This window comes from Falco cherrug, chromosome 3, assembly GCF_023634085.1.
Source record: "Falco cherrug isolate bFalChe1 chromosome 3, bFalChe1.pri, whole genome shotgun sequence".
In the NCBI taxonomy this organism is placed as follows: Eukaryota; Metazoa; Chordata; class Aves; order Falconiformes; family Falconidae; genus Falco; species Falco cherrug.
In genome coordinates, this window is record NC_073699.1 from 32115473 (window position 1) to 32140143 (window position 24671).

The window sequence follows — 24671 nt, forward strand, 5'->3', positions numbered from 1 at the left end:
TCCAATCTAACCCGAGGAAAAAGCCTGGAGACAAAACCCCTGTTTTTTATTTTAACGCTCTTTGATGTTAGCTGAAAAGCAAAGGCTGAGCACTCTCAAAGCTATAATGCTGAGCTGAATCTGGAGAGAGCTGTTCTTGACACAGGAGTCATTCACCTTGTGCCAGCCACAGCACATCCACACTCAGGCTTAGAAGGTGGGCAAGCTTTTCCAGGTAGCCCCTGCTAGCAGCTGGGCCAAACATTACGAGAGATGTAAGACACAGCAAGCAGAAATGCTGTTCAGATGCTGCTTTGAAGCAGTCACATGGAGGAAATCCAAAAATTGCAGACACTTTTTAAAAATTCAAAGCTGAATTCGAATGCTACAACATGGCTCCCCTGTGACTTCAGTAGCTCGGCCCCTTCCTTCCAGGAGCCAAGGACCTGAAGCGCAGCATGCTGGGCAGCACGCAAACAAAAGCAATTTTTGTTTCAGAGCATGATTATGTGCATTTCATTGCCAGCAAGAGGCCAAATTTATGTCTGTTCAGAAGGTACACAGATAGGGCAGCAAAACGAAGTGCTTCCTACATGGTGGTATCCCTCTGTCCCTACCTTTAGCACCTAGCATATTTATAAGGAAAAGCTGTGGTACCTCTGCTAAAACTACAGTTATTGCTGGGTAGGTGTGGGGTTTTTTTAGCAACGTAAAACCTGGAAAAATAAGGTTTAGAAAAATTCAGATGCACTGGCTTATTTCCAAATTTGTGCACTTGCATATAATTCAGAGGGTTTGAGACTTTTTCACCCTTGAAATAATTGAATTTCCTGGGCTACAACAATCTCATAAAGCCAGACTGTTACTGAGCTGGAACCTGCTGAATAAAACCTGAAAAGCACACACACCCACCCCAGGAACTCGATTCTCTACCTGTATTCTGGCAGGCAGTAGAGCATCCTATCAGTAAATTTAACAAATTACTTTGCTTTCTCACAGGTGAACCCGATTCCCATAAGGTATCCAGAGGAAGACTGATCTTACTGACCATATTTAGCAACGTTATAATTTTTAGATAGCTCAGATCAGAAGTCCATTTAATGCAAAATGTGAAGATAACCATCAGAGTCTGATTTACTAGCCCAGTTGGAGCCATCTCAAATTCCCTTTCCAGAGGCAGGCTCTGTGGCAGGGAAGCTGTGTTTCTTTCTAGGCTGAGATCTGGGTTACAGACTGCACCATTCACCTGTGCAGCTCTGACTGAATTTAGCACTGGCAGCTCTGTTATTCTCAGGACAATGATAGCATAAATATCTCATAAACGGCATGGAGACAAACTAAAAGGAATATCTATGCCTGCCTTGCCATGAAGTGCTTGTTCATCCTCTCCATGGAGAAATGGGCAGGTTGGTTAGAATTTCATGCTTATCTGTTCAAATATCAATATTTCTCTCCTAAATCAGATCTGTCAGTTCACATATTTTCCACTTTATCTTGTTAGTTCTTTTCAAACTGGTCTGACTCGTTTATTCTTACTTTGAGGAACAGTATGCCTATTGAATTTTAAAAGGTGTCTTTCTGCCAGCCTTTCAGGAAGAGAAGTGTGCATTAATTACAAAACAGTGACATCAGCTTCTACAGGAAAGGCTTCTTTGGATTACTGATTGAGCCAGGAATACAACAGCCAATGAATCCATACATCATATTTATATATTTACTACATCATTCTTCCCATAATCCATCATTCTCTGCCTTCTATACCATGTCCACAGCCAACATAATACTTTTTGCAGAAAGGTACAATAAATCCATAGTTTGCAGCCAAAAAATAATTTGCCACTAAAACAACTTAGTCCCTAGTGTGCTCAGAATCTTAAAGGTATGGAAGCAATCCTAATTTCCAAATGCATTTATGAAGTCCCGCAAGTACTTCAGCTGTTTATACCCTTGTTATCTCCGTGACAATGATATAGAGACAAAGACAACAACTGATTCATTCCTTCTTGACAAGACAATCAATAGGTTGATTATAACAAAACATTTCTGTTACTATTCTTACCTTTATTTCCTTTTGCAGGTATTGAATATCCTCTTCTCTCGTTAAAAAGAGCAAACAAGTTGGCTTATTTACTTAAAGACTTGTACAGAACAAAGCTTCCCATATCTGCCTAGGTTTTTTTCTGCACTCAGTAGCACGCATGGTAGATAATGTCAATCAGATCACTCAGACTTTTATAAAACCAAGTAGAAATATGCTTTGAAAATAATAATAATAACTCTCATCCAAATGAAAAATCAAGCCTATTTGCTATTAAGAAAATCACAACAGCACTGTCATCATCATTGTGCCCCAATGACCACCAGTTAAATCCCCAAGGGAGATTAAACTTACTGGCTTGGTGACTCCTCTGGTTGCTCTGAGGCTCAGGTGGCACTTCACGATTCAGTAGGGTGAAGCTACAGGATGAAGAAAGGGACTGGAAAAGTCCCTGGACCATGTTCCTGCTGCCAAGCAAGCTCATAGCGGCTGACAGATGTACACACCAATCTGCAGTGCACGGAGCTTGTGGGCCAGCCCTTGCACTTATGACTGCTCACACCTACAGGTACAGATGCACGCCTGCTCAGAGCTGTACTTAGAAAGACACACACTTCTCAGAAATGTCATTGCTTGTGTCTATCTGGGGTGAAAATCTGAATTTTCAGGTGGACCTAATTTTGTTTTGACTTTTCATAATTAAGTGGAGAACAGAAGTTTTGTGATTGAAAATAAATATAAGAAGAAAGAACATCAAAGATAAATGACATATAAGAAGGATCTATAAAATCCTATTAAGGTAAAAATATTGAATTTTTTAAATTTGAATGGACAGTTTTCACTTTGACAGGATCCTTCACTTCAGCCTAACATTCAGATATGATATTTTAGGGGTTGATCACACTGAACATTATTTCAGCTTTACTGAAAAGAATATTTGACTGAAAAATCACCATGAAATAAAACTGTGGGCAGACTGGGTCACTGCCATTGTGTACCGGTTCAGGACACAGAGCAGCGTTTCCTTTCAGGATTCTTGCTGTTGCCAAGCCTGCTGCTGTTAGGAGCAGCACCTCCAGCTAACGTAAAATTAATTCAGAATTAAGGGCAGTGGGGAAATTTGCTTGTATCTGCCACAGCACCTTGCAGCCATTGGAGCTTAGGCCACGGCGCCTTGCAGCCATTGGAGCTTAGGCCACTGCTTATTTTCTAACAGGGCAGCTGTGATTAAAAGCTTTGCTGGCCTGAGGAGAGCATCTCGCTTCCCACTGCCTTGTGCTGGCTCTTCACAAACACACCTGCAGAGCACATAACCATCAGCTGCCTCCAGGGCTTGCACATCAACCTCAGGTGTGAAGTGAGGTTATTGTTTGCATATTAATCCTTAACAATTTGCTGTTTTTAAACCTAGGCAACTTGCACAGATCAGCCCAGTTTGCCCAGCAAAGGGCTACCAACATTACCCATGAGGAGGAGCCCAATTTACAAATAATTCATTACAAAAAAAAAAGACTGGCAGTTCTGGTTAGCTAGCTAAACAGACAAGTGAATAATCACTGCTTGTCTAAAGAAAAAGTGTTTCTTTCAGCAAAACTCCCATCAGGAAGACGATTCACCAGTCAGGGGATGTTTTCCTAAGTACATTATCCCAACTTTTCCCAATTACTGGGAGAACAGATGTTTTATAACCGGAAACAAACCCAAACAGAAGGAACATCAAAGACCAACTGCCTACAAACAAGAGCCTACAAAATCAAATAAAAGCACCTAACTAATCTCACAGGCTGATTGCTGTGTTACTGTAGCCTGGTTTGGCTTTTTCTTAAACTGTAGTAGTTATAATGCTGAATGCGTTTTGTCTGGGCAAGAAGGTGCGATTAAGCAAAATTGGTCCCCTGGAGACTATTGGATGATGCTGAAAGAAAACAGCAAAGTTTAGTAGAAAGTTTTACACAGTAAAATAAAGTTATTATATGAATGCGTAACAGCAGTTTGCATTTCTAATGTACTGTGCTAATTGCAGTATACCCCAAAAAGCTTAGTTCAACTTGGCAGTGGCTTTGTAAATAACCTCATCACTATTTTATGGCTATAAAAATCTGTAGAACTGACACATCAGGGAAGATGGGCAAGCATGCAAAGTGCCTGTTCAGTTGTGATTTCCCTTGCCTGATTTTCAGATGCCTGAGTCTTCAGAGAGCCATTTGAAGTCAAAAGGGTGCATGTGCACTCTGAGCCTGCACAGGCACAAGCTTTGCAATTGTAATGCAAAGCCTGGGGTTTGCAAATTAAAGTGTCCATGTTTCACAACTCCATCTTGCGCAACTTGCCTATGGTTACCCAGTCATGCCTGGCAGAGCAAGGAACAAAATCCATTTCTGTCAAAGACTAGTAAAATGCTGCCAGATGCCTCATGAGAACCTGCAAGAATTTCTCTTGAATTCATTTGAGCTGGGGTTTCATTCAAGACATCGTTCACGTAAATGGGTGACAGCTCAATTCTCAGCTGACTCACTTTCTCTAAAAGCAGCACGGTTTTTCCTTCTTGTTTATACATTTGTTTTATGTACCCAGAATTCAGAGTAAGGCTCTCTTTTTATCTGCCTGTTGCTATCCTGATTACTTTGTTTTCTTAATTTGCTGCCCACTCTGCAAAATAAAATTACCTGAGCTGTTTTTTAAGACTTCAGAAAAAAAATCTTATGGCTATAGTCTTTTTCTTGTGCTCTTTGCATTATTCAGAAACAAGTACTTTCACAAGAGCCAAGACTGTTTTAATGAAGTTGATTAAATGCTGAATTTTTACATTCTAAAAAAACTGCCCCACCATGATATTGGCTGGTGGGTCAGCCCAGAAGGGCAGAAACAATCCGGGGATTATTGGAGTGCACTGATGAGAACTTCTTAATGAAGATGATCACAGAGCCAACAAGAGCAAGTGCCCTCCTGGACCCCACACGTACAACCAAGGAAGAACTCACTGGGGATGTGAAGGTCACAGGCAGCTTTGGCTGCAGTGGCCATGAAAGGTGGAGGATTCTAAAAGGAGGGAACAAGGTAAGTAGCACTATCAGCCTCTGGACTTCAGGAGAGTAGACTGTGGGCCCTTAAGTACCTACTTGGAAAAATCCAGTGCCTCCCTAGAAAGGAGAGGGGACCAGGAGAGCCAGCTGGTCTGCAAGTATCACTTCTTCTAGCTCCAGAACAACCCACCTTGATGTGCAGGAAATCAAGCAAAGGCAGCAGGTGGCTGCAAGGATGAGCAAGGAGACCCTGACAAAGCTCAAATAGAAAAAGGAAGCATGCAAGAGATAGAAGCAAGGGCAGGTGACCTGTGAGGAATATAGAGACGCTGTCCCAGCATGCAGGGACAGGAAAGCCAAAACCCATCTGGAGTTGAATCTGGCAAGGGATGTAGAGATCAGCAAGAAGGACTTCTACAAGTGTTTCAGCTGCAAAAGGAAGACCAGGGAAAATGTGGGCCTGCTACTGAATGGTGTAGGTAAAAAAATTATATGGAGAAAGCTGAGGTAGTCAGTACCACCCTTGTTTTGTTTTTTTACTGGCGAGACCAATCTTCAGGAATCCCATGCTCCTGAAACCTGTGAGAAAGTCTGAAGTAAGAGAAGTGGAGGAAGATCAAGTTAAGAAACACTTTAAAACAAAAGTGGGGGGGCATACTAAAGTCCATGGGGCCTCATGGTATGCATCCATACCTTCTGAGAGTGCTAGCTGACGCCATTTTGAGGCCACTTTTTATTATCTTTGAAAGGTTATAGTGATCAGGAGAGGTTCCTGAACAGTAGAAAAGAGTGACTATCACTCCTGTCTTCAAGGGCAAGTAGGAGGACACAGGGAACTACAGGCTGATCAGCCTCATCTCTGTCCCCTGGAGGGTGATGGAGCAAGTATTGCTGGAGACCACCTCCAAACCGCTGAGGGACAAGGTGACTGGGACTTCGTAATCACATAGCCCTGCAATACAGCATAGCCATTGCTAGTAACAGGCCACAGGCGCTGTACTGAGTTTGCAAGGCCTCAGGACTGAGGCTTGCCAGGCTTGCTTTATCCAAACTTCCCTTGACCCACCTGAAGCTTTGGTCCACTTGACTGAGCTGTGACAGCAGTTTCTCTGACTGGGAGGTTGAGCAGGAGGGTTGGATTAGATGTCCAGAGGCCCCTGCCAACCTCAACCATTCTGTGATTCTGTGAAAATAGATTGAGGAAATTAACTCAGAGTTTGTGTTGCATCAAAGAACTCCACAGCCCATTTTTTAAATCACTTGACTTCTTAAGAAAACTTCAAACCACAATTTCCTCCTTATTCTGACCCTTTCTTTTTCTGATTCAAGTGACTAATTACAGATCATGAAGGAATGAATAGTAAAGAGCTGATGTAAAGTGTTTGGGAGGAGTTTATTCAAATTATTAAGTGACAAAATACTGGTTTAGTTTGACTCAAATTTTAAGAAAAAAATAAAACTAGCCTGCTCTTTTCATTGCTCCTCCGAGAAGTAATTCAGCAAATTAATTTGTGTGAATGGAATTAAGCATATGAAAATTAATACACATTTTGAATCCAGAATTCCTTTAGCAGCCATTGTAACTTACAATGTTTCTTAGTTTTGTCCTACAAATACACCTGTAAAGACCCATATCTTGTATAAGTCGATTGGTTTTTAAAATCAGTAGATCAGAACTGGTACCAATTTGATCAAACATTTTCTCTGTCATTATTAGTCACTAGGTTTTTTATTTCCTTTTACCCCTCTTTTACAAGAAAACTTCGAACTTACAGTGGAAAATATTTAATTTTTGTTGCTGGTTTAGGTTTTTTTCCCCAGCTGGAAATGGATATTTTACTTCACATTTTATAATCTTTCATCCAGACTAATAATGTTTTTACTGTATTAAAATATAGGATTGCCCATTAAGTTATTACACCTAAGATCTGTGTCAATTTTTTTTATTATCTTTGGGGTTTACATTCCTGTCCTGCTTTGCTGTTGGGTCTGAATATATTATTGTCCCTGCTAACCTAATACTCTACAACCTCATATTCTGCTTAATGCAGTCAATTGAACAATCCACTATTGCAAAGTCCAAATGCATGTTGGACTTATGTTCCTGGCAGGTTCTGCCCACACAGTCACATCACCAATACAGGCTTATTCACTGTGCTACCAAACCCCCACCAGTGGAATATTTCAGGAACTAAATTTATCTCAGAGGAAGTTTCTGGAAATGAAATATTCCTCAAAACCATCTTATGATAAAATTTTAGTTATTTGCCTATAAAGCTGTAGCTACCAAACATCACATGATGCACCCAGTTTTGCAACAACTCTGTCACCTGATTAATTACTCCCCTCTCAGTAGTACTTGACCCAGCTGTCTCTGATGACTGGCAGGATCCCCAGGTGCCCCGAAGACACATACATACCCACAGCATGCTCTTCTCTTGAGTGAGGGTGATTTAAGATAAACAAAATCAACTCTATCTTCAGGATAGCAGCATTCACCCAGGTATGGAGAACTAGAAAAACTTGTTGAGCAAGGGAATACCACAATGATTAGTATTAATTTCAGCAGCAACTGGTGCAATGCATGAGAGCAAAACTTCTGGTTTTGCATTTTAACCACCATGGAAATCTCAGCATATAGTTGCTTTTAACGACATTGTATGCCAAATAACTTCCCATAGTCTACAAGCACAGCCTTAGGGCCCAAAAAATCTCTGAAAAACCATACAGCCATCATTCAAACAAGAAGACTTTTAGAAAAAGAAAATCAAGTGGCACAAAAACAAAAGGGAATAGAGAAAAATAATTCCCATGAGGCTGTAGTACAAAGAAAAAGATGTAATAGACTGACTGTGTTATCCTTGACAATGCATTAAAGCAGCTACATGAACTTGTGTGCCACTTCTGTTCTCCCTTCCTTTCAATGGGTGTTCCTCAGCTCTGAATATCATTGCTTTCCTCTTAGTCTTTCTGATCCTTTTTTTCCTCCTTTCTCACAGCTTCCTTTCTTCTGCACTGAGATGGCAATGTAAAAATCAGAAAGGTACTGTTATGTAATGTGCACAGTCCTTAGTTTTTAAAATTTCCTGCACTCATACATTTCTCTTGATAACCTGTATCTCTGTTACCATGTTTGCACAAAAACAGTAAAGCAAACATCATTTAAAAAAATAAAATCAAAACAACAGCACTTGTACATTGTTTGGCTTTTTTTTTTTTTTAAAGCAGCAGCGTTTTTGGTCTTCAGCTTGGGCATTCAGCTGTTTCTGATCTCACATGCAGCATGCTGTTTGCTTTTTGGTTTGTGGCTGTTTTTTCCTTCTGAGCTGAACCATGACACCAGCAGTAACTGATACAGCATCTTTCTATTCATAACCATCACTGATATCATCATAGTTTATTGTGCTGCCTTCTGCATGTTGTGACACACATGTAAGTTTTCACATGTACAATTTCAACTTTAAAAATGCATTATGACATGATTTTTTCCTCCTTCCATTTTCCTACTTTATCCTGGTGGGTTTTTTTTAGGATTCACATCCATTGCACCTGTGTACTCAGAAAAACTCCCACGTTCTGTTCCTTTTCTGAACCTAACTACTCGCTGCCATTTCAGTCATTGCCTCACAGTTCATGACGTGCTTTCTCTGTCTCTTCATTAGCTAGACAAATCTTCCCTATTTTTTATTTTTAAGAGTTAGCTGCTGCACTGAGTGAGAGCTTCCAAGCACCCTTCCTGCAAGAATCCTGCAAACACTTGATCTCCTATCAAAGGGACTTTCATGATTCCCTGACTTCATCACTGACCTTTTAATCTCACTGCTGTGACATGCTTCAAAGACTCCTGTGAGCTGCTGCATTAGAAAATAGGGCCATAGCACTCAGGCATTTCTAATAAAGCAGGCATCAAAATTCTCTGAATTGTGTCTTTTACCAAATTCAGTAATGATATATTCCAACTGTTTGAACTCAGACAATTTTAATTCACAAATGTTGTTTGCTACAGTGGCTTTACCATGCCATGATACCAGCATGAATGTTTGCCAGCTACCAGTCTGAAAAATTTTTGTTATTTTGGGGGGCCTAATCTTGAATGACTTTCTCTCCTCCTTGTACCTTTCTGTTTAGTGGATTTTCATAGTAGTTCCTTGCATACTCTTGACAAAGAATGAGGAGTAGTCAGTAGCCTTCTGCAGCTCTAAGAAGTGCATACCTTGCATCAATTCCGTGGAATATAGATTCTTTTCACCTGCTGAAGACGACTTGGCATGAAGTTATATAAGCACGGCCCAAATATAAAAAACCCACAAAAAAAGACTGTCAAGTGTGTGTCAAACACCCACCATTTTTTAATGCTTATCTATCTTTCTGACATTGAGCTATACAGCTTCTCAGACTCTTTCATGTCAGTGCTCGCTAAGCAGTGCATGGCACCTCAGTGTCCGTTTCTAGACCAGATTCCCTGACGCAGTTTGGCAGCAGTCTGACTGCCATTGCCCCATTACAGTGCTGCCAACCTGCCTGCTAGAAGACTTTTCCCTTCTGTACTACCAACTACAAGTTAGGGTTGTTTTTTTCCATAGTATTTTGGCCTTTTACAAGCTGGACTATTTTGATAAAAACACACTGTCTCCCCAATTCAGGAATTTTTTATTTCTTTTTCAGATAAAGGGGAACTATGTAAAGGCCTGGATTATCTTTTCTACAGACCTGTCCTTACCATTGAGCTTAGTAGTAGAATAAATAGAACAAATTCCTTGATCAGCTGTGTTGTGAGCTTTACTATAGATTCCTACTCATTCAAACTAGAAGGAATGCTGAACTCTGTTGCAAGTGCAGGTTTCAGAGGGTTACGCCAAGGAAAACACACTGCTCACTTAACTGTTAAACACCAGCAGGGCTCTGTAACAGGCAAAGCGAAGGGACTCCTTGGGGCAATAGCAGCACGTCATAGCTCATGACAGCCATATCCTGCACAGCACCTGTGTAGAGCAACACAAGTGTTGCCACTGGGCTTTCATATGCACTTCCATATAACTACAGGGCCAAAGGGCAAGAACGTGCCCTTAGAATAGGGCCTCTTGGAAGTACGTTAGGTACAACACAATTTAAGAACCTAGATAACAGTTATTACGCAGAAGTGGCAGATGCAAAAACTGCAGGATCACTGTATCCTTGCATACACTGGAAAGAATAGTTAAGATTTGCCTCCAGACAACACCTAAATGGAGCTGCCTATATGTGGCCAAGGTGACTAAGCTTCTATTACACTCAATGGAGTTTAATGTAGGTGTGGAGTAGGCTGAATAACTATTGAGACTCCACAGCATGCACTGAATACAGCTCTGCTACCTGTTAATAGGAGCTTCAACACCCAGTATGTAGGCACACACAGAAGTATCCAAGTTGAGGTGTCTTAAGACAAAGCTGGTATCTACCCACAACAGACAGTGACTACATATCCATGGGAAAACGCTGAGTTTTGCAGGAGGGCTGTACTGATGCAGCATGCTGTACAGATTAATACACCTCGCTTCTTAGCGGGAGTAATATAACCCTGTTACGCACTGCTCCCCTATAGCTGGGTCTTCTGTAGAGCAGCCCGTTTTTGTTAAGAGATGAATGAAGGTTTACCTTCTCCTCCCTCTAGAAGAGGCTGCTGTTACGGAAGCACCATTCACTCCTCTCACAGCTGTCTGAAAACTAGGAACACTGACTGATTACCATTAGCCACCTTAATAAGCTTTCATATAATCCATAAAGTCCTGGAAAACCAGTATTTTTATATTAGCCCAGCTGTCGAGACACCACATCGGGCAAGGAAGTACCAGGGATGGGCAGCAGGAGAGACCTACAGAATTAATGATTATAGGCTTGCAACAGCTCTGACAAAGACCAGAGTCATAGGGAGCTGACGCATTTCATTAACATACAAAGCTTTTGAATGAAACTGAGTGGTTGTGTGTCAGCTCATGGGGTGCTGCCTGGTAACATCAAGGACTTCCCTGTTTTCTATTAATAATTTTCCTTGTCTTTCAGTATCATGTGATTTGAAGGTTAGACAGACTTTACTGGATTAATTTTGCAATTAAGAGGTGAGACAGTACATAAAGTGCTACCTAGATATAGGATATTAAAAATGAACAGCTTGTTCATGATGCTATATAAAAAGTTTGGCATTAGCAAGTTTTATTAAATAGGATTTCCTAGCTAAAAAGATCTAATAGAAGGTCTATAAATAAAGGATAATTTTTGTTCAAAGGAAGATCCACCGTGATGGTAGCAAAAAGCTTCCTGCATAAAACACCCCTGCAACCTGTGATTACTTATTCACACTAGGAACCATAAGAACAGATACACATTTCGTTTGTTTTTCCACCACCACCACGCCCCCAACATGTAATGGGAGAACTATCCCAAAATAGTCTACAGCCACCCTGCACCTTTGTGTTTCCTCTACTGCAGAGGTATGATGACAGAACATTCCTGTTTAGCTTTAAACTACAGGCTAATTAACACTGTATTTTAAAGGTGTAAACTAAAGAAATAACTCCTCATCAAGATTTGATAAATCAGGTTAATGGTAAGCTGAGAAATATTCTACCAATGAGTTTACATACATTTTATCTGACAACATGCTCCGGACAAAGGGACAATATTACTTGTTTGCACAGCAATTAAATATACTGTAGCTGTTGAATAAATAATTTAATCCAGAACACATTAGCAAGCCTTTTTCCTGCACAAATACTTTAGTCCTAGAAAAGACATCAATACATCCTGCAATCACTGTTGAATAAAAAACAAAACAATTGGAAAGATCCTGAAACTGAAGGCACTTGGCAAAGGAGAGCTTTCAATTAAAAACAGGGGAAAAGGACAAAACAGTTAACCTAGCGTGAGAAACCATGAATGTATTCATTCCAATGTCTGCTTCATTTTAAGCATATTTGTTTTAACATAGGACCACATACACAACAATGAACTCTCTCCTTAACTTCTGTATTTAAGCCTCTAAACAGAGCATAAAGCAGCAGCAGCCAAAACAGTTCGGGGAAACGCTACCACACCTGAAGCACCTCTCAGCAGAATACAGATTATCTTCTCTGGAGACAGACACTTTGGACTTCCTCATTTTGCTAAGCTAAACCAAAGTTCTTCACTATACATACAGCAAGAGAACATCATCAAGCTGCAGCATGCCATCTGGCAGGCTAGAAGAAAGTTACTCGCACCCATAGCATGTGCTTCATTCTAAGCTTCAGGAAACTGAAGATGAGGCATTTTAGCCACACCTTCCAGCTCCACATATTTTATTTGTTTATACATTACTGAACAACAACCAGGAGCTGCACAAGTTTCTTACACAAGATCTAACGTGGCAAGTAAAAGATGCCAACTACCTTGGCATCCCAGACCACCTTGTGCTAGCAAAATGCTGTTCTTGGGCTGCTGTGCACAGCACTGATCATGGCATTCAGCAGTCCATGCTCACAAAGGTCACTGGTGCAAATCAGATGGCATGTATTCATCAGTCATGAAACCAGGTGGATTGTCTGCATCAGGGAGCTTTGGACACCACAGATGTTTAAAATAGAAACTGGAATTATCCATCTATGCCAGCATCTCATTACCAATATGGCTCCCCACTGAAGAAGGGCAGAGCAGACTAGCCATTTGGCAGAGCACTTACCAGAAATAGTTACCAGGTATCTTCCTGCTCCAGAATTGTTTTAAGTACAAGGACCTGAGTTTAAGAGTATAATGACAAACAACATTTAGTGATAAGACTATGCTCCTTGCTGTATGTGTCATGTTTTAAAAGTTTGCTATATGCAAAACTCTGCCCTGCAATGAGAAAATTAATGGAAAGGGAAAATAATTTTGTAAGCTCTGTACTTCCCAAGTCATGCACACAAGAGGCAAATAGAGAATACAGAAGTTATAACAGTAGGTGTCCAAATTATACGTATGTATGTGCAAATATAACGCACATATTTTGAACACAAGGGAACAGAGTTAACAGAGCCTTAAATTGGAAGCATAGAATCAGAGAATTTAGGTTAGAAAAGACCTTTGAGATCGTCAAGTCCAGCCATTAATCCAGGACTGCCAAGACTAAGAAAAGACCTTCCACTCTTGCCTTGTGTTACTGTTAAACAGTTCTGCCAACACACTCATCTAGAACAGTTTTAAAGATTTAAGATTTAAGATTTAAAGGTGAACTTGAACACTTGTGCCAACCAACCCAGAAGGATGGTTGAGCCATGTATTTGCAGCTGTAAAACCTTCATTTAGAAAATTAATCACAGCATCCCCCCTAAGTGGCCACACTTTCTGCAATGCAACAAGTCTGGGAGACAACACAAACAGAACATGTCACCCACCTGCAGCAGAAGATCAACGTCCATCTAGGTTACCATCAAGTCTTTCTTATGCCATTTCAATCTGCACATAAATATTTCACATTGTTTACAACATGTTGTATTGCTTTGTATAGGGTACAGTCGACAAAGTAATGATCTCGAATTATGCTGCTCTACGTGTAGCATTGCCACCGAAAGTCATCATGAGATGATGGGAACGGAGACATGCAGTGACATTGACGGAAAGGTCTGAGCTTTGCTGCCAGAGGGCGGCAGCACCAGCATGCCCGATGCAGAGGTTCAAGCCTCTGAAGTCCAATCCCGAGTCTGTTTCCATTTATACCGTGTTTGGCCATTTGGTCTACTCATAACAGTGTCTACACAGAGTACATTCACGAACGACAAGTAATCCACAACCTTCAGCCCTAGCAAAATAGCTATCACATTCTATATCAAGCCAATACACATCAATTTCTGCTTAATTGATCATTTTATTGGAATCTGTTAAAAGATATTTGTTCAGACCACCTGTTCAGCAGGCAGTTATGCTGTGTCTGTTCACTGCATACATACTGAGCAAGTCTCCAAGCAATACATATTATTTTGTCTGACCCCATACATACACATCTTTATTGCAAAAAGCAGCTTTTCCTCAATAAAAGTTGTATCCATGGGACCAATGTTTCTTTCTTCTAGCTATGACTTGTACCAAATCCATATCAATAATCATAGGTTAAATACATCAATACATGTAATAGAGCTTTAACAGTAAAAAAGTATGAAAAGTTAAATACTGCAACAGCTTAGATACATACTGCATTTGAATGATAGAGCATAAAGTCTATGACCTAGCTAATGATACAGTCACCAAAACACAACATACAGAAGCAATGTCAACAGCCAGTACTTGTCTAAGCATTTCAGAGTTCCCTTTCCCCTTCAAATAAAGGGCTGTGCACATCTTGAATGAACTCAGATATCATTAACCTTGCAGCAACATTGATCCTGATATTTAAGGCTGCGCAAAAAACCAGACATATAAAGCTGCAGGCCACTAAGTATACGTAGCATTTTTGAGTTTGATGAGCCAATGTTTACTATAGCACAGGTTCATTGTTCAGCTAAGTGTACCCTCTGTAACAGTAGCATTAATTGGCAATATTTCTATTTAAAAGTGCCAAATTACTTAACCAAAATATGCTAGGTTTTTAAAGTGTCATTTTAACTACCTATGATGAAGACTAGGGAGGTATTTTAGCTGAAACACCACGGTAAAGTGAAATAAGCTGACCTGTTGTTCTCTTAACACAAGAATCAAGTTACACGCGTTCTCTTGGTCATCAAGAGCTGATATTTGATCCAGCATTTGAGATTTTAACCTAGGGCAGGTTATAAACCTGCATACAATGCAACATACCTAAAATAGAGGCAATGCTGACTTCAGTTGTCGGTCCCTACTTTTTTACAGTTAAAGCCCAACAACTTCAGGCATGCGAATTATAGCCAACCTTTTAATTTCAAATTCAACCACTATAAGTCAGAGCAACCCATTTCAGAGACTGCTCTATGACAGTGTTCTGGACTGTAAGAACATGCATACACCAGCTGTTCAGAAACACAGAGCTACTAATAAAGAAGTTGCTAGGAAAAACCATTAAACATACACATGCAATGCCGGTTACATTTCCCAACTAAAACACTATTTACAAGCATTACTTCAATTTTTATAATTTGTTAACCCAACTTACAAATATGAGTTCAAGTGCAAGACATCCAATATGTGACCATTTGAAATAGTCAAGGTGAAGATGAGTGCAAATTACAAAGCCACAAAGAGGTTAATGATTTCCTGATCTTTCCAGATGAAAAATTTATTTACCAGATAAGTAACATCAGACAGGGGTGGAGTCCATGAAGGACGTGACCTTTAGGAAAGCCAACACAAATCTTGACCAACGACACTTTTTGAAAAGTATTGGAAATTTCTTCATACTGCCAACTGAAGTTCTCCACAAAGTTATCTGGTATCTTACTGCATGTTGTAATGTATTATTGCCCTACAAGTTGTGCAGAAACCACAGCCAAAAAACTATTAATGCACAAGGAATTCAAAGTTACCGTGCAAAAGATACAATTAAGCTATAACAGAATCTCAGGTACTGATTATGGCTTAGACCTGCATTGAAAGTCCAACACTTAGACAAACATCCTGAAGTTAATGACATTGTCTATATGAAAGTTAGACAACTTTGTTACACTGAAGACTTGGTTAAAGTAACATTCCACTTAGAAACAGCAGACAATATGTTCACTAACAGCCTCATCTCCTTCGCAAAAATTAGCCCTGTAAGAATTCAACAAAATCCCTTTTTACTCATCTTATCTTTAAGATAATATGTAGATATTTGTAGATACTTATAAACAGGATTTATTTTTTGAACAGCCAAATCTTTGATAGTTAATTCTTTATCCTCCTTCCTGCCCCCATCCAAGTCTGCCAAATTCAAGACATCGTTCTAGCAGCATTCATGAAATCAATAGTGCAAAGTTATTACAAAAAAACACTTTTCCCAAGCTGCAACATCCTCTTCAAGTTTGTATTAGGTCAATAGCACTTCCCACATATTTAGAGCTCTGGGGGAATGCAGGAACAAGACAGGCTAAATCTGCTATGGGGGGGTTAGGGAGTTTTATTGTTGGGTGGTTGTTTTTTTATTTGCTGCTCATACTGGCCATTGTTACAACTTTGGCAACTAGTTCACTACATTCAATTCACAGTTCCTCATTTTGACATGCACCTATAACATGCGAGTTGAACTGCACCACAATAATTGTAATGTCATCTCTATACATTCGAGCCAGCTCTTCTGGAAGACTAAGCATCTTGGACAGTCGCTCATGATCCACGGTGCCAAACTCATTGTTACCCACTGCATGACGTATCAGGTGAGTTGCTGCATTCTGATCTTCAAATACTGAAGAGATTCTTGCTCTCCTTTCTGTTAAGAGACCATGCATCTGTCCCAAAGTTACCTTATAGCCACCAACAGCTATTGGCTGTTGATGGTGAACACCAGTGAGGTACTCCCCTACAATTCTAGCCACATCTTGCCTGTGCATTGTCTCCCACAGCCCATCTGTGGCCAAAACCAGGAACTTGTCTTGTGGCCGTAATTTGTGATGTATGACTTCTGGTTCAGCTGTGAGGTATGGGGGAGTGTGATAGTTTGGAGGAATAAACTTTGTATATTCATTGTCATTCAGCTGATCAGGGCCCGATTCTACTACTCTCTTCTGTAGTTCAATACTCCATTTAAACTTCACATCACCAAAAGCTCTGAAAGGCATCAGGAGACCTAAGAGACGATCTTGTTTCACAAGACTTTTCTCTTCAGACTTTGGATGCTCCATTTTCACACGTTCCACTTCATGTTCGTTTTGTGCATTGTGGTCATAGGACAGATTAACTGCAGACCACGATCCATCTTCTTCCTGAACACCAAGCATTGCCCTACTGTCACCCGTGTTGGCAATGTGCAAGTCAACACCATCCACATGGGCCACACAGGCAGTTGCACCAGAAAATGCTACTCGCAGTACTAGGTAGTTAAGAAAAGAATTGGGATCTCCTACTTGAGCTTCCAAAGAAATATCATTATCGAGCCTCTTAAAAGCATTAATTAAAGCTTCTTTCACATCTGTAGTCTCTCCACTGTTGAGATCAATCAGCTCCTGCCAGTAAGTTCTTAGACTACTGAAGTAAAGCTTGGAGGCTTCTTTGCTAAAGTAATCATTGGGATGCTTATGCCACTGTAAAATGGGCAGCAGAGCTCTGCCACTTTCCACAGCATTTTCTATTTCAAGTAAAGTCTCATGAGGTAACAAAGAGACAGCAATGTAGTAAAACAGTCTTTCACTGACAGCTTGAGCACAAGCACAGCCTGCATGGCCATCAAACACACCCAGAAGCATCCCTCTTGTCTGTAAGCAAGTGGCAGCACTCCTCCTGTCTTCTATTGGAGCATTAGCAGGCAACTGGTTGCTATCAAAGCCAAGAACAGAACTTACATTTTTACCATCAAATTCTGGAACTTTGAAACTGTACTCATTTGCCTTCAGAATACTGTTGACCTGTGGAGGAGTGAGGTAAAACCTCTGTGGTGCAGAAGCATAATCCCTTGCATGAATAAAGTGATTAAAGTTCTCCTTTGGCCTATAAAGTGCTGCAAATTTCTTCTGAGGTGCATATCTGAAGTGACCATGAGCAAAATGAGATGATAAACAACAGAGATGTTTATGGTGGCAGTAACACACAGTACTGCATATTCTGCTAATCTCGCAGTTACGAATCAACGGAAACAGATGAGCCGGTGCTGGCATGGCATCAGACAACAATGGTAGCCTGGAGCTTCGGACTGGAATTGCTGAAAGACAAGAGAACAACTATGCTTAGGGGGACAGAAAACAGATTTTTTTCCCCAGAACTCTGTGTTAAGACATTTACAGCCCCTAACACAGTTGCTTATGATAGGAAGTTCATAGCTTCACAGGCCTTGAGACAGAAAAGGTATTGAGGTACTTGTCTGTAGATACCACATTGGGCTACAACAAAAAAGGTATACCATAATTAAGTTCAGCATGCATATTTTAGCTCTTATATCCACTCAGATAGCAGGCAGGAAGTGAAAACATCCAGACAGACAATGCAACTTCAAACAGAACGTTAAGACAATGCTTAGCATGAAGCATGCTACAGTATTGCCACCTTCCACAAGACTTGTGGAATTTGTTTTCCTGCTGATTTCCCAGCTGACAGAGCCAGACCAGGTAGAGTCACACAGGGAGGAAAACTTTCTATAAGGCTGAAGAGAAAGCACCTAACAGATTCAAGAAACAACTTTGAGGTGACATACAACTGGGTTTAAGATGAAGATGGTTTAGATGACAAAAGCAACTTGTAGGTCACATTCTTTAGACAATCACAAGTCAGCAGCAGGTTTTGTTTTCTCCCCGCTTTTACATATAAAAGTTCAAGCCTGCATAACACCATGGTGTACACACACAAAACAGCCACAGTGGTCTATGCAGGAATTTTCTAGCTTATCAGACAAAACCACAAGAGGTAGAAAGGAGATCTATCTCTCCTACCACCAGCTCAGCTACCCCAGTAAGTTTTAGGATTACAAACTGCTTTAGAAAGCTAGTCAATTGAAGAATTATATGCAAGCTGCGTTTGCTTCCATGACTACAACAGAGCCCTGCACAATAGCCTAAAGCTAGTTCAGTGTTAAGATAAACTATTAAGCACTGCATCCAAGAAATGTATTCTTCTACTTTTTGCCACATCTAAAAACTTCTTATAATTTCATTCTTCTCAAGACAGACTATTCTAACATACACTTCCCTGCCCCCATTTACAAACTGAATCACAACATTAACATGAGTGCTTCTTAAATCCCTTATTCACTGTGCCTCAGTAGCCGGAAGTCTTTTAATGTTGTACTTGAAAAAACAGTTCCATAGTGGAAAAAGGTTTGAACTGTGCTTTCTGAAGTACACGTGGTTAAAAGGAATTCAATTTTCTCTTTCCAGCTTTTATAAGTTTCACTATAAAAGCTGCTTCTTAGAAAAGACCATTACAAGTTATCTTACACAAGGCTTACTGCAGTCCTAAGTACCAGTCTATCAGCACCACTGTATCTCAGCTTTAACTGTTCTACCAAATAAATGGATATTGCTGTGTTGTCCAGGGTGCTTTAAGCCAAGCAGGCATACCAGTATTTCAGATGAGACACAAGCCCTATAAAATATGCAGTAAGCCCTTATATATACTCAATCTGAAGAATTATGCACCACAGAAGGAACTGCATTCTGTGATCACTATTCTGTAAGCTTTCCATAGCTTCTGCCACAGGATTCCAATCACCAAGACCAGTTGAGAAGTGTCTGGGAATATATGAAGCTTCACCCCACTCTGTGTTGCAACAAAAGGCAGTAAGTCACATTCTTCCCTCCAAGCTTGCTTGCCATCCTTAAATAATCAGGAGTGGAGCCCATCTCTATCACAAGATACCCAAGTGCTGAAAGTAAGCTGGAATTCATGTTTCTACCACTCCACTGACTTCCCAGTATTAATGAGCGACTGTCGCTCTTAACATTTTCACAAATTTTTTGTTCATTGACCTCACTGACAGCCATGAAGACTGAACTGGCCAGTTTTCTGTTGTTCAGCCACCCGGAAGAGCTCCAGTTATAGTTCTGTGGACCACAGCCAGCTGTCCAGGCACTCAGCAGCAGTGTATTGGCTTGAACTTCCAGACACATACTAAATTCATGTTAGCCATTTGCTTCCCAGAAACTATTTCTCCAGCCCAGACTTCACATGCATACAGCATAATAGAAGTAAACTGCAACTCCAAATATAGATTGCCTTCTAATTAGAAGGGAGCTATTATGGTAACAGTTACGTATATTTCTTTACATGACATTTAAAAGCAGTTATTTTTCTTACAGAATTGTAACCTCAGGGTTCTACTGATGTGCCTGGCCTACAGCAGCACCTCTCATTCAGTGCTGGTCTCCCATTAGACAACTAAATCAAGTTCATCTGACTGCTAAGCATTTGCGTTCATGGTGCCACCGTGTTCAGACAGTTTTGTTGTTGATCCATGATGAAGCGAAAATAAAAGTGTACAACTGTTATAGGGGTTCTGCAGTGCCACCAGAGGATATTTTGCTGATTTTTAATCATTAGGTTATCAAGTACCACATGAAATTCAAGAGGAAGTACTAAGAAGCTGGCCTCAAATCTTCCACAGACTGTATCTTTTACAGTAGAACCATGTCAGCTTAAAACACCAGTCTGTTTCACATATCAGATTTAATAAACCCTAATTGATTAAGTCAAAGAGAAATTCCAAGTTTGCCAAGCTGAAGTTATACTAAGTCTCTCCCATTTGTCCCTGCAACATTGATGCCCCAAATATAACACTTCAGCTAGCACTTAATTACTTTTAAGATCCCAAGTTCATTACAGTTATTCAAAAGATGGCAGAGAAATAAAAGAGATTAAGTGAAAATTTTACAATCCTATCAAGATTTGTCAGATCAGAATCAAGCCAGTATACCTCTCCAAGCCCAGAACAGGGTACAAACACTACTTTTCAAGCTAGGAATATAGCCAATAGAGTCAGATGATCAATTTATGAGTTTTGCAGTACTACGCTGATAAAATGGAGAAAATATTACCCCTTCTTTTAATCAAGCCTTCTTATAACAGTACTATTAAGGCCGACTGATCCTGCATAGAGAGGTTCCCTCAAAACACCAGCCGTAACTGTGCCAAAGACACCCGTGGCTCCAAGTAAAAACACTTACCCCCGGTGCCTTTCATGAACTTGACAGACCTGAATGAATTAGCCTGTTGGAGAGGACGGGGCAGGAGGAAAGGAGAAACAAGAAGCATTCAACACAAGCAAAACCGTTAATCCTTCCCTCCGGCCAGGCCCCAACCCTCGGGCACAGCCCAGCCTGGCAGTCGCTACCCCGGGTCCCATCCGACCCCCGAGCCCGGCGCTCCAGCGAGAACCGGCGCGAGGTACATACCGATCCGCCTGGGCCCAGGGCACACACACATTCTCCTGTCACAACAAGAAGCCGCCAACATCCACAAAGCAGAAGCCCGAGGGGCGGGGGAGAAGCAAAGCAGAGTTTGTTAGAGAAGGCGGAGAGCTCCGACACGGAGGGAGGACGACAGAGAGGAGACACACACACCGCGCAGCCCTTCTGCCGCCGCCGCCCGCCTGGCGATGGGAGCGAGCCAGCTCCGCAGCGGCGCGCCCGGAGCAGCCCGCCGAGAGCTCGGCAGCCTCTGCCCCCGCCCCCCCAGGCGCCGAGCCCCCCGCCAGCCCCGCTCTCCCTTCGGCAGAGGCGGGATGCCGCTCCCGCTGGCCGCGGACAGGGCCCGCCCGCCAGCTCTGGGCGTCGCCGCGGCGGAGACCGCTACCCCCCCCCTCAGGCGCCGAGCGGCCCCGACATGGCCGCCCCTCCCCAGCCGCCCGCCCTCTGGCACGACCCCCTCTTCCCTGGGCCGCGCGGGCACAGACCTGGCCCCTTCCCGGACGGCTCAGCCCGGCTCCCCGGGCGGAACAGGTAAGCGGGTCGAGGGACCGAACGGCCCAAAACACCCACACACCCCCGCCGCTCCCAACCCCCGACAGCCGCCACGACCGCCTCACGCCTGCGGCCAGCGCGCTGCGCGGCGCTTTATAAAGGCCTGCGGCCCGCGGCGCGCCGCCCATTGGCTGCCGCGGAGGGCAAGGCGGGCACGTGACACGGAGGCTCGGCGGCAGCTGCGGGAGCGCGGGGGGGCGGCCGGGGCGAGGAGGGGGGTGCTGCGCGCGCGCGCATTGGGCAGGGGCGGGAAGGCGCGAACGCGGTGGCGGCGCGGGGCCCGTGCCCCCCCCCCCCCCGCGCTGTGTGCCTGAGGGGGGAGCCTGCCCACCTCGCTCCTACCCCTCCTATCCCTCCGCCGCCCCTCGCTCCTCCCTCCGCCGCATCGCCGCGGGGCGGGCCGAAGCTGCCCCTCCGTGAGGGAACCGCCGGTGGGAGGCCGAGCCCCGCCGCTTTCGGCAGGGAGGGAGGGAGGTTGAGGCGCGGCGAGAGCGAGTTCCCCTGCGGTACCCCGCGCCGGGCCGCCCGCCTTGCCCTCGGCTCTTCCTCCTCCTCCTCCTCACCCTGGGGACTGAGGCAGAGGTGAGGGATGCTGTGCCTGCGGCTGGCGGCTGCTCCCGGAGCGCTACGCGGGTGTTAGGCGTGATTACCGGCGATTTCCAGAGAAAAACCCGGCCTCCTGCTGGCGCCTGGCACTAAGTCGAGGAACTGAAGGGAAACCCGGGTGGCTCGTCCCGGACACTTGTCCTGCAAGTGTGGCCGTGCTACGTAGTCACCCGTGCAGCAGCCTGCCCCCCACGCATCTGTAATCAGGAGTCAGAGTCATTTAACTTGTGCCTGTTACGGAGACTGAAAATGGGAAAATTTTTAAAAGCTGCTGTACTTTGAATCAATTTTAGAGAGTGGGAAATGAGGGTATTTTTCCCTTGAAATGTTCATTAAGTGCCTTTAACAGTCACAAGGACGTTAGCTCTGCAAGAGACCGCAGAAGCCTGTACTGCAGTGTTTGATTTTTCTGTTTTTCATTTGCTCCCTGGTGTTCTGTCTTCACTAGAATCACTCCAGGCAAAGCAAGCTGCCACGGAGTGCAGACAGCCAGGGACCCTCAGCCCTGTGCTTCTGAGAAAGCCGCGTTTGCTGCTGCCGCTGCTAGCAAGGAATGGTTTGAGGGCAATGGCTACCAAGAAGAACCGACCTTCCCCAGAAGAGCAGCACCTGTCATTCCTACCAGTGCGGCAGGAGCAGCAGCCACCCCTCTTCCTTTCTCTCCCCTCTGTTAGATACAATCCTGTCCCCATTCCACGTCTCTAGGGCAACGTTTAGTTTTGCATATGCTTCTGAGATACTTTGATTCAGCCTTATTCTTCATGCAATTTTTAAAATACACAAAGTATATAAATCTGACAACGTTTTGATTTCCTCGATCGTCTCTTTCTCTGTTTATAGATGCATGTGCTCTCACACCTTTCTATTTTCAGGGTGGCTGGGATGCCCACTTTGCTGTGTGTTGTTGGCAGCAGATGTTCAGCTAGCCTGGGAGTGTTGCAATTAGCATTCCTTTAGCAGCTGTAACAAAACATAGATTTTTGACTGTACTTGCATCTTTATCCAGTTGGTAGGATGTTTACAGCTATATACTGAAACAAGTATAGGAAACAAAGGAAAATCTGCACTTGGTGCCCAGAAGACTCAAGAGGTTGACTTGGGATATAAGAGTGGAAAGTGGTGCCCTGTGACCCTCTATATGAAAACCAGCTAGGAAGATAAAATGATGCCATCCTTAAAAATGCAAGTCTCCCGTGGTAGTAGTTGAAAGCAGAGAGTATTAACATTTCATTTATTAGTGTTCTGGGTGACTTTTGTGACATTTTTTTGTTTATCCAGAAATCTTTGAAGCTTATTTTGGAATTAAAAAAACAACCCAAAACATCTGAGAGACACCATTGTACATTAAAGACTTCATTAAATGTCATGGAAGCTGAATAATTTACATTCCTTTTTAGCAGTAGCACATTGTTAGAAAAATATTGGCAGAGAATGCTGTAACAACAATCATTTACATAATTTTCTGCTTGCAGTGAGAGTGACTGTAAAGCACCCAAGTTTAGAAATGTTCTTAAAGACTATGAAGGTGGCACAGTTAAGGGGTCCTCTCGCCCCATCAGAAGGTAGAAGGGTGTGGGAAGATGGACCTGTGTCTGGGTGTATTTGAGTGACAGTTGTATGAGTAGATATGCAGAAATGGATTAGGATGAAGTCAGCACTGACCACCTCCTATTTCTAACTGGAAGTACAGAGTTTGTAGAGTGGATTCATGTTTGACTTCTGAAGATAATGTTGCTGTCTAGAGTTGCCTCCTGAGAAAAAAGAGATCCACAAAGTAATTAGCATTTAGCTCTTCTGGTCTTTAGAACATCTTGTGACCATTATTTCAATATCCCATAACATGCTCTGAAATTGAAAGGTTAGTGTTACAGCTACCTGTTTATTTATTTTATTCATCCCTTTCTCTTCCTGATTTAAGGCCAGGAGGGGAGCTACTTTTAGTGCTGGGATTGGAAGCTGTGGTTCCCTGTCTCACAGTATCCTGTGGATACCACGTATCCCTTTGAACAAAAGAATCTGAATTTTAAAATACTGAGAAGAGAATTTGGCCTTAGCAGCTGCATATAAATTCCACAAATGAAAGATAAAATACTAAAACTTGGCTGACATTTTGCTCCTCAAGCTGATGTGAGTTTGCTGGTATGCCAGAAGTTGGATGTTGCAATCTGAGTGGAAAGTTAGGTTTTCCTTTTCTTCATCTTGCTGCTGCCAAGACCTTCTTGTGCACTTTGAGCAACAGGCCATTTTTGCTGATTCTAAAGAACAAAAATTGTTTTAATGAATAAAACCCTGTTGTTCCATGTTTAACATTTTACATCAAGGACTGATGGAAATGCAAGTACTTGTAATTGCTTCAAGGTATGTGAAGTCTCTCTGTTTTCCTGGAGGGAAGGATTATCATCTGCGTGTAGAAAAGACATCAATTGTCTACTGCTGTGCCTGTTGCTGACAGTGGGTAATTCTGCATTGCAGAACCAATAGGCAGCT

At 42.4% G+C, this 24671-nt stretch overlaps 2 protein-coding genes across 6 annotated transcripts; one reads left to right on the top strand and one right to left on the bottom strand.

The window, feature by feature from the left end:
* Nucleotides 1–13877: 13877 nt before the first annotated feature.
* On the bottom strand, nt 13878–22473 carry PDP1 (pyruvate dehydrogenase phosphatase catalytic subunit 1). Of its 5 annotated transcripts, XM_055705771.1 has the most exons (3): nt 21512–21661; nt 21012–21046; nt 13878–17830 (listed from the first exon to the last, which is right to left on the bottom strand). In XM_055705771.1, exons 2-3 carry the CDS (start codon nt 21040–21042, stop codon nt 16179–16181), a joined length of 1683 nt encoding a protein of 560 aa, XP_055561746.1. In that variant the 5' UTR covers nt 21043–21046; nt 21512–21661; the 3' UTR covers nt 13878–16178. The 5 variants fall into 5 exon arrangements, with proteins under 5 accessions (XP_055561746.1, XP_055561748.1, XP_055561747.1 ...); XM_055705773.1 differs by lacking the exons at nt 21012–21046; nt 21512–21661 and adding an exon at nt 22142–22473; XM_055705772.1 differs by lacking the exon at nt 21012–21046 and having other exon boundaries at nt 21512–21658.
* LOC129735681 (uncharacterized) lies at nt 21215–23503 on the top strand. Its single transcript, XM_055705774.1, has 2 exons — nt 21215–21557; nt 22633–23503. The coding sequence occupies exons 1-2, from the start codon at nt 21215–21217 to the stop codon at nt 22887–22889; spliced, it is 600 nt and encodes a 199-aa protein (XP_055561749.1). The 3' UTR covers nt 22890–23503.
* The last annotated feature ends 1168 nt before the right edge of the window (nt 23504–24671 follow it).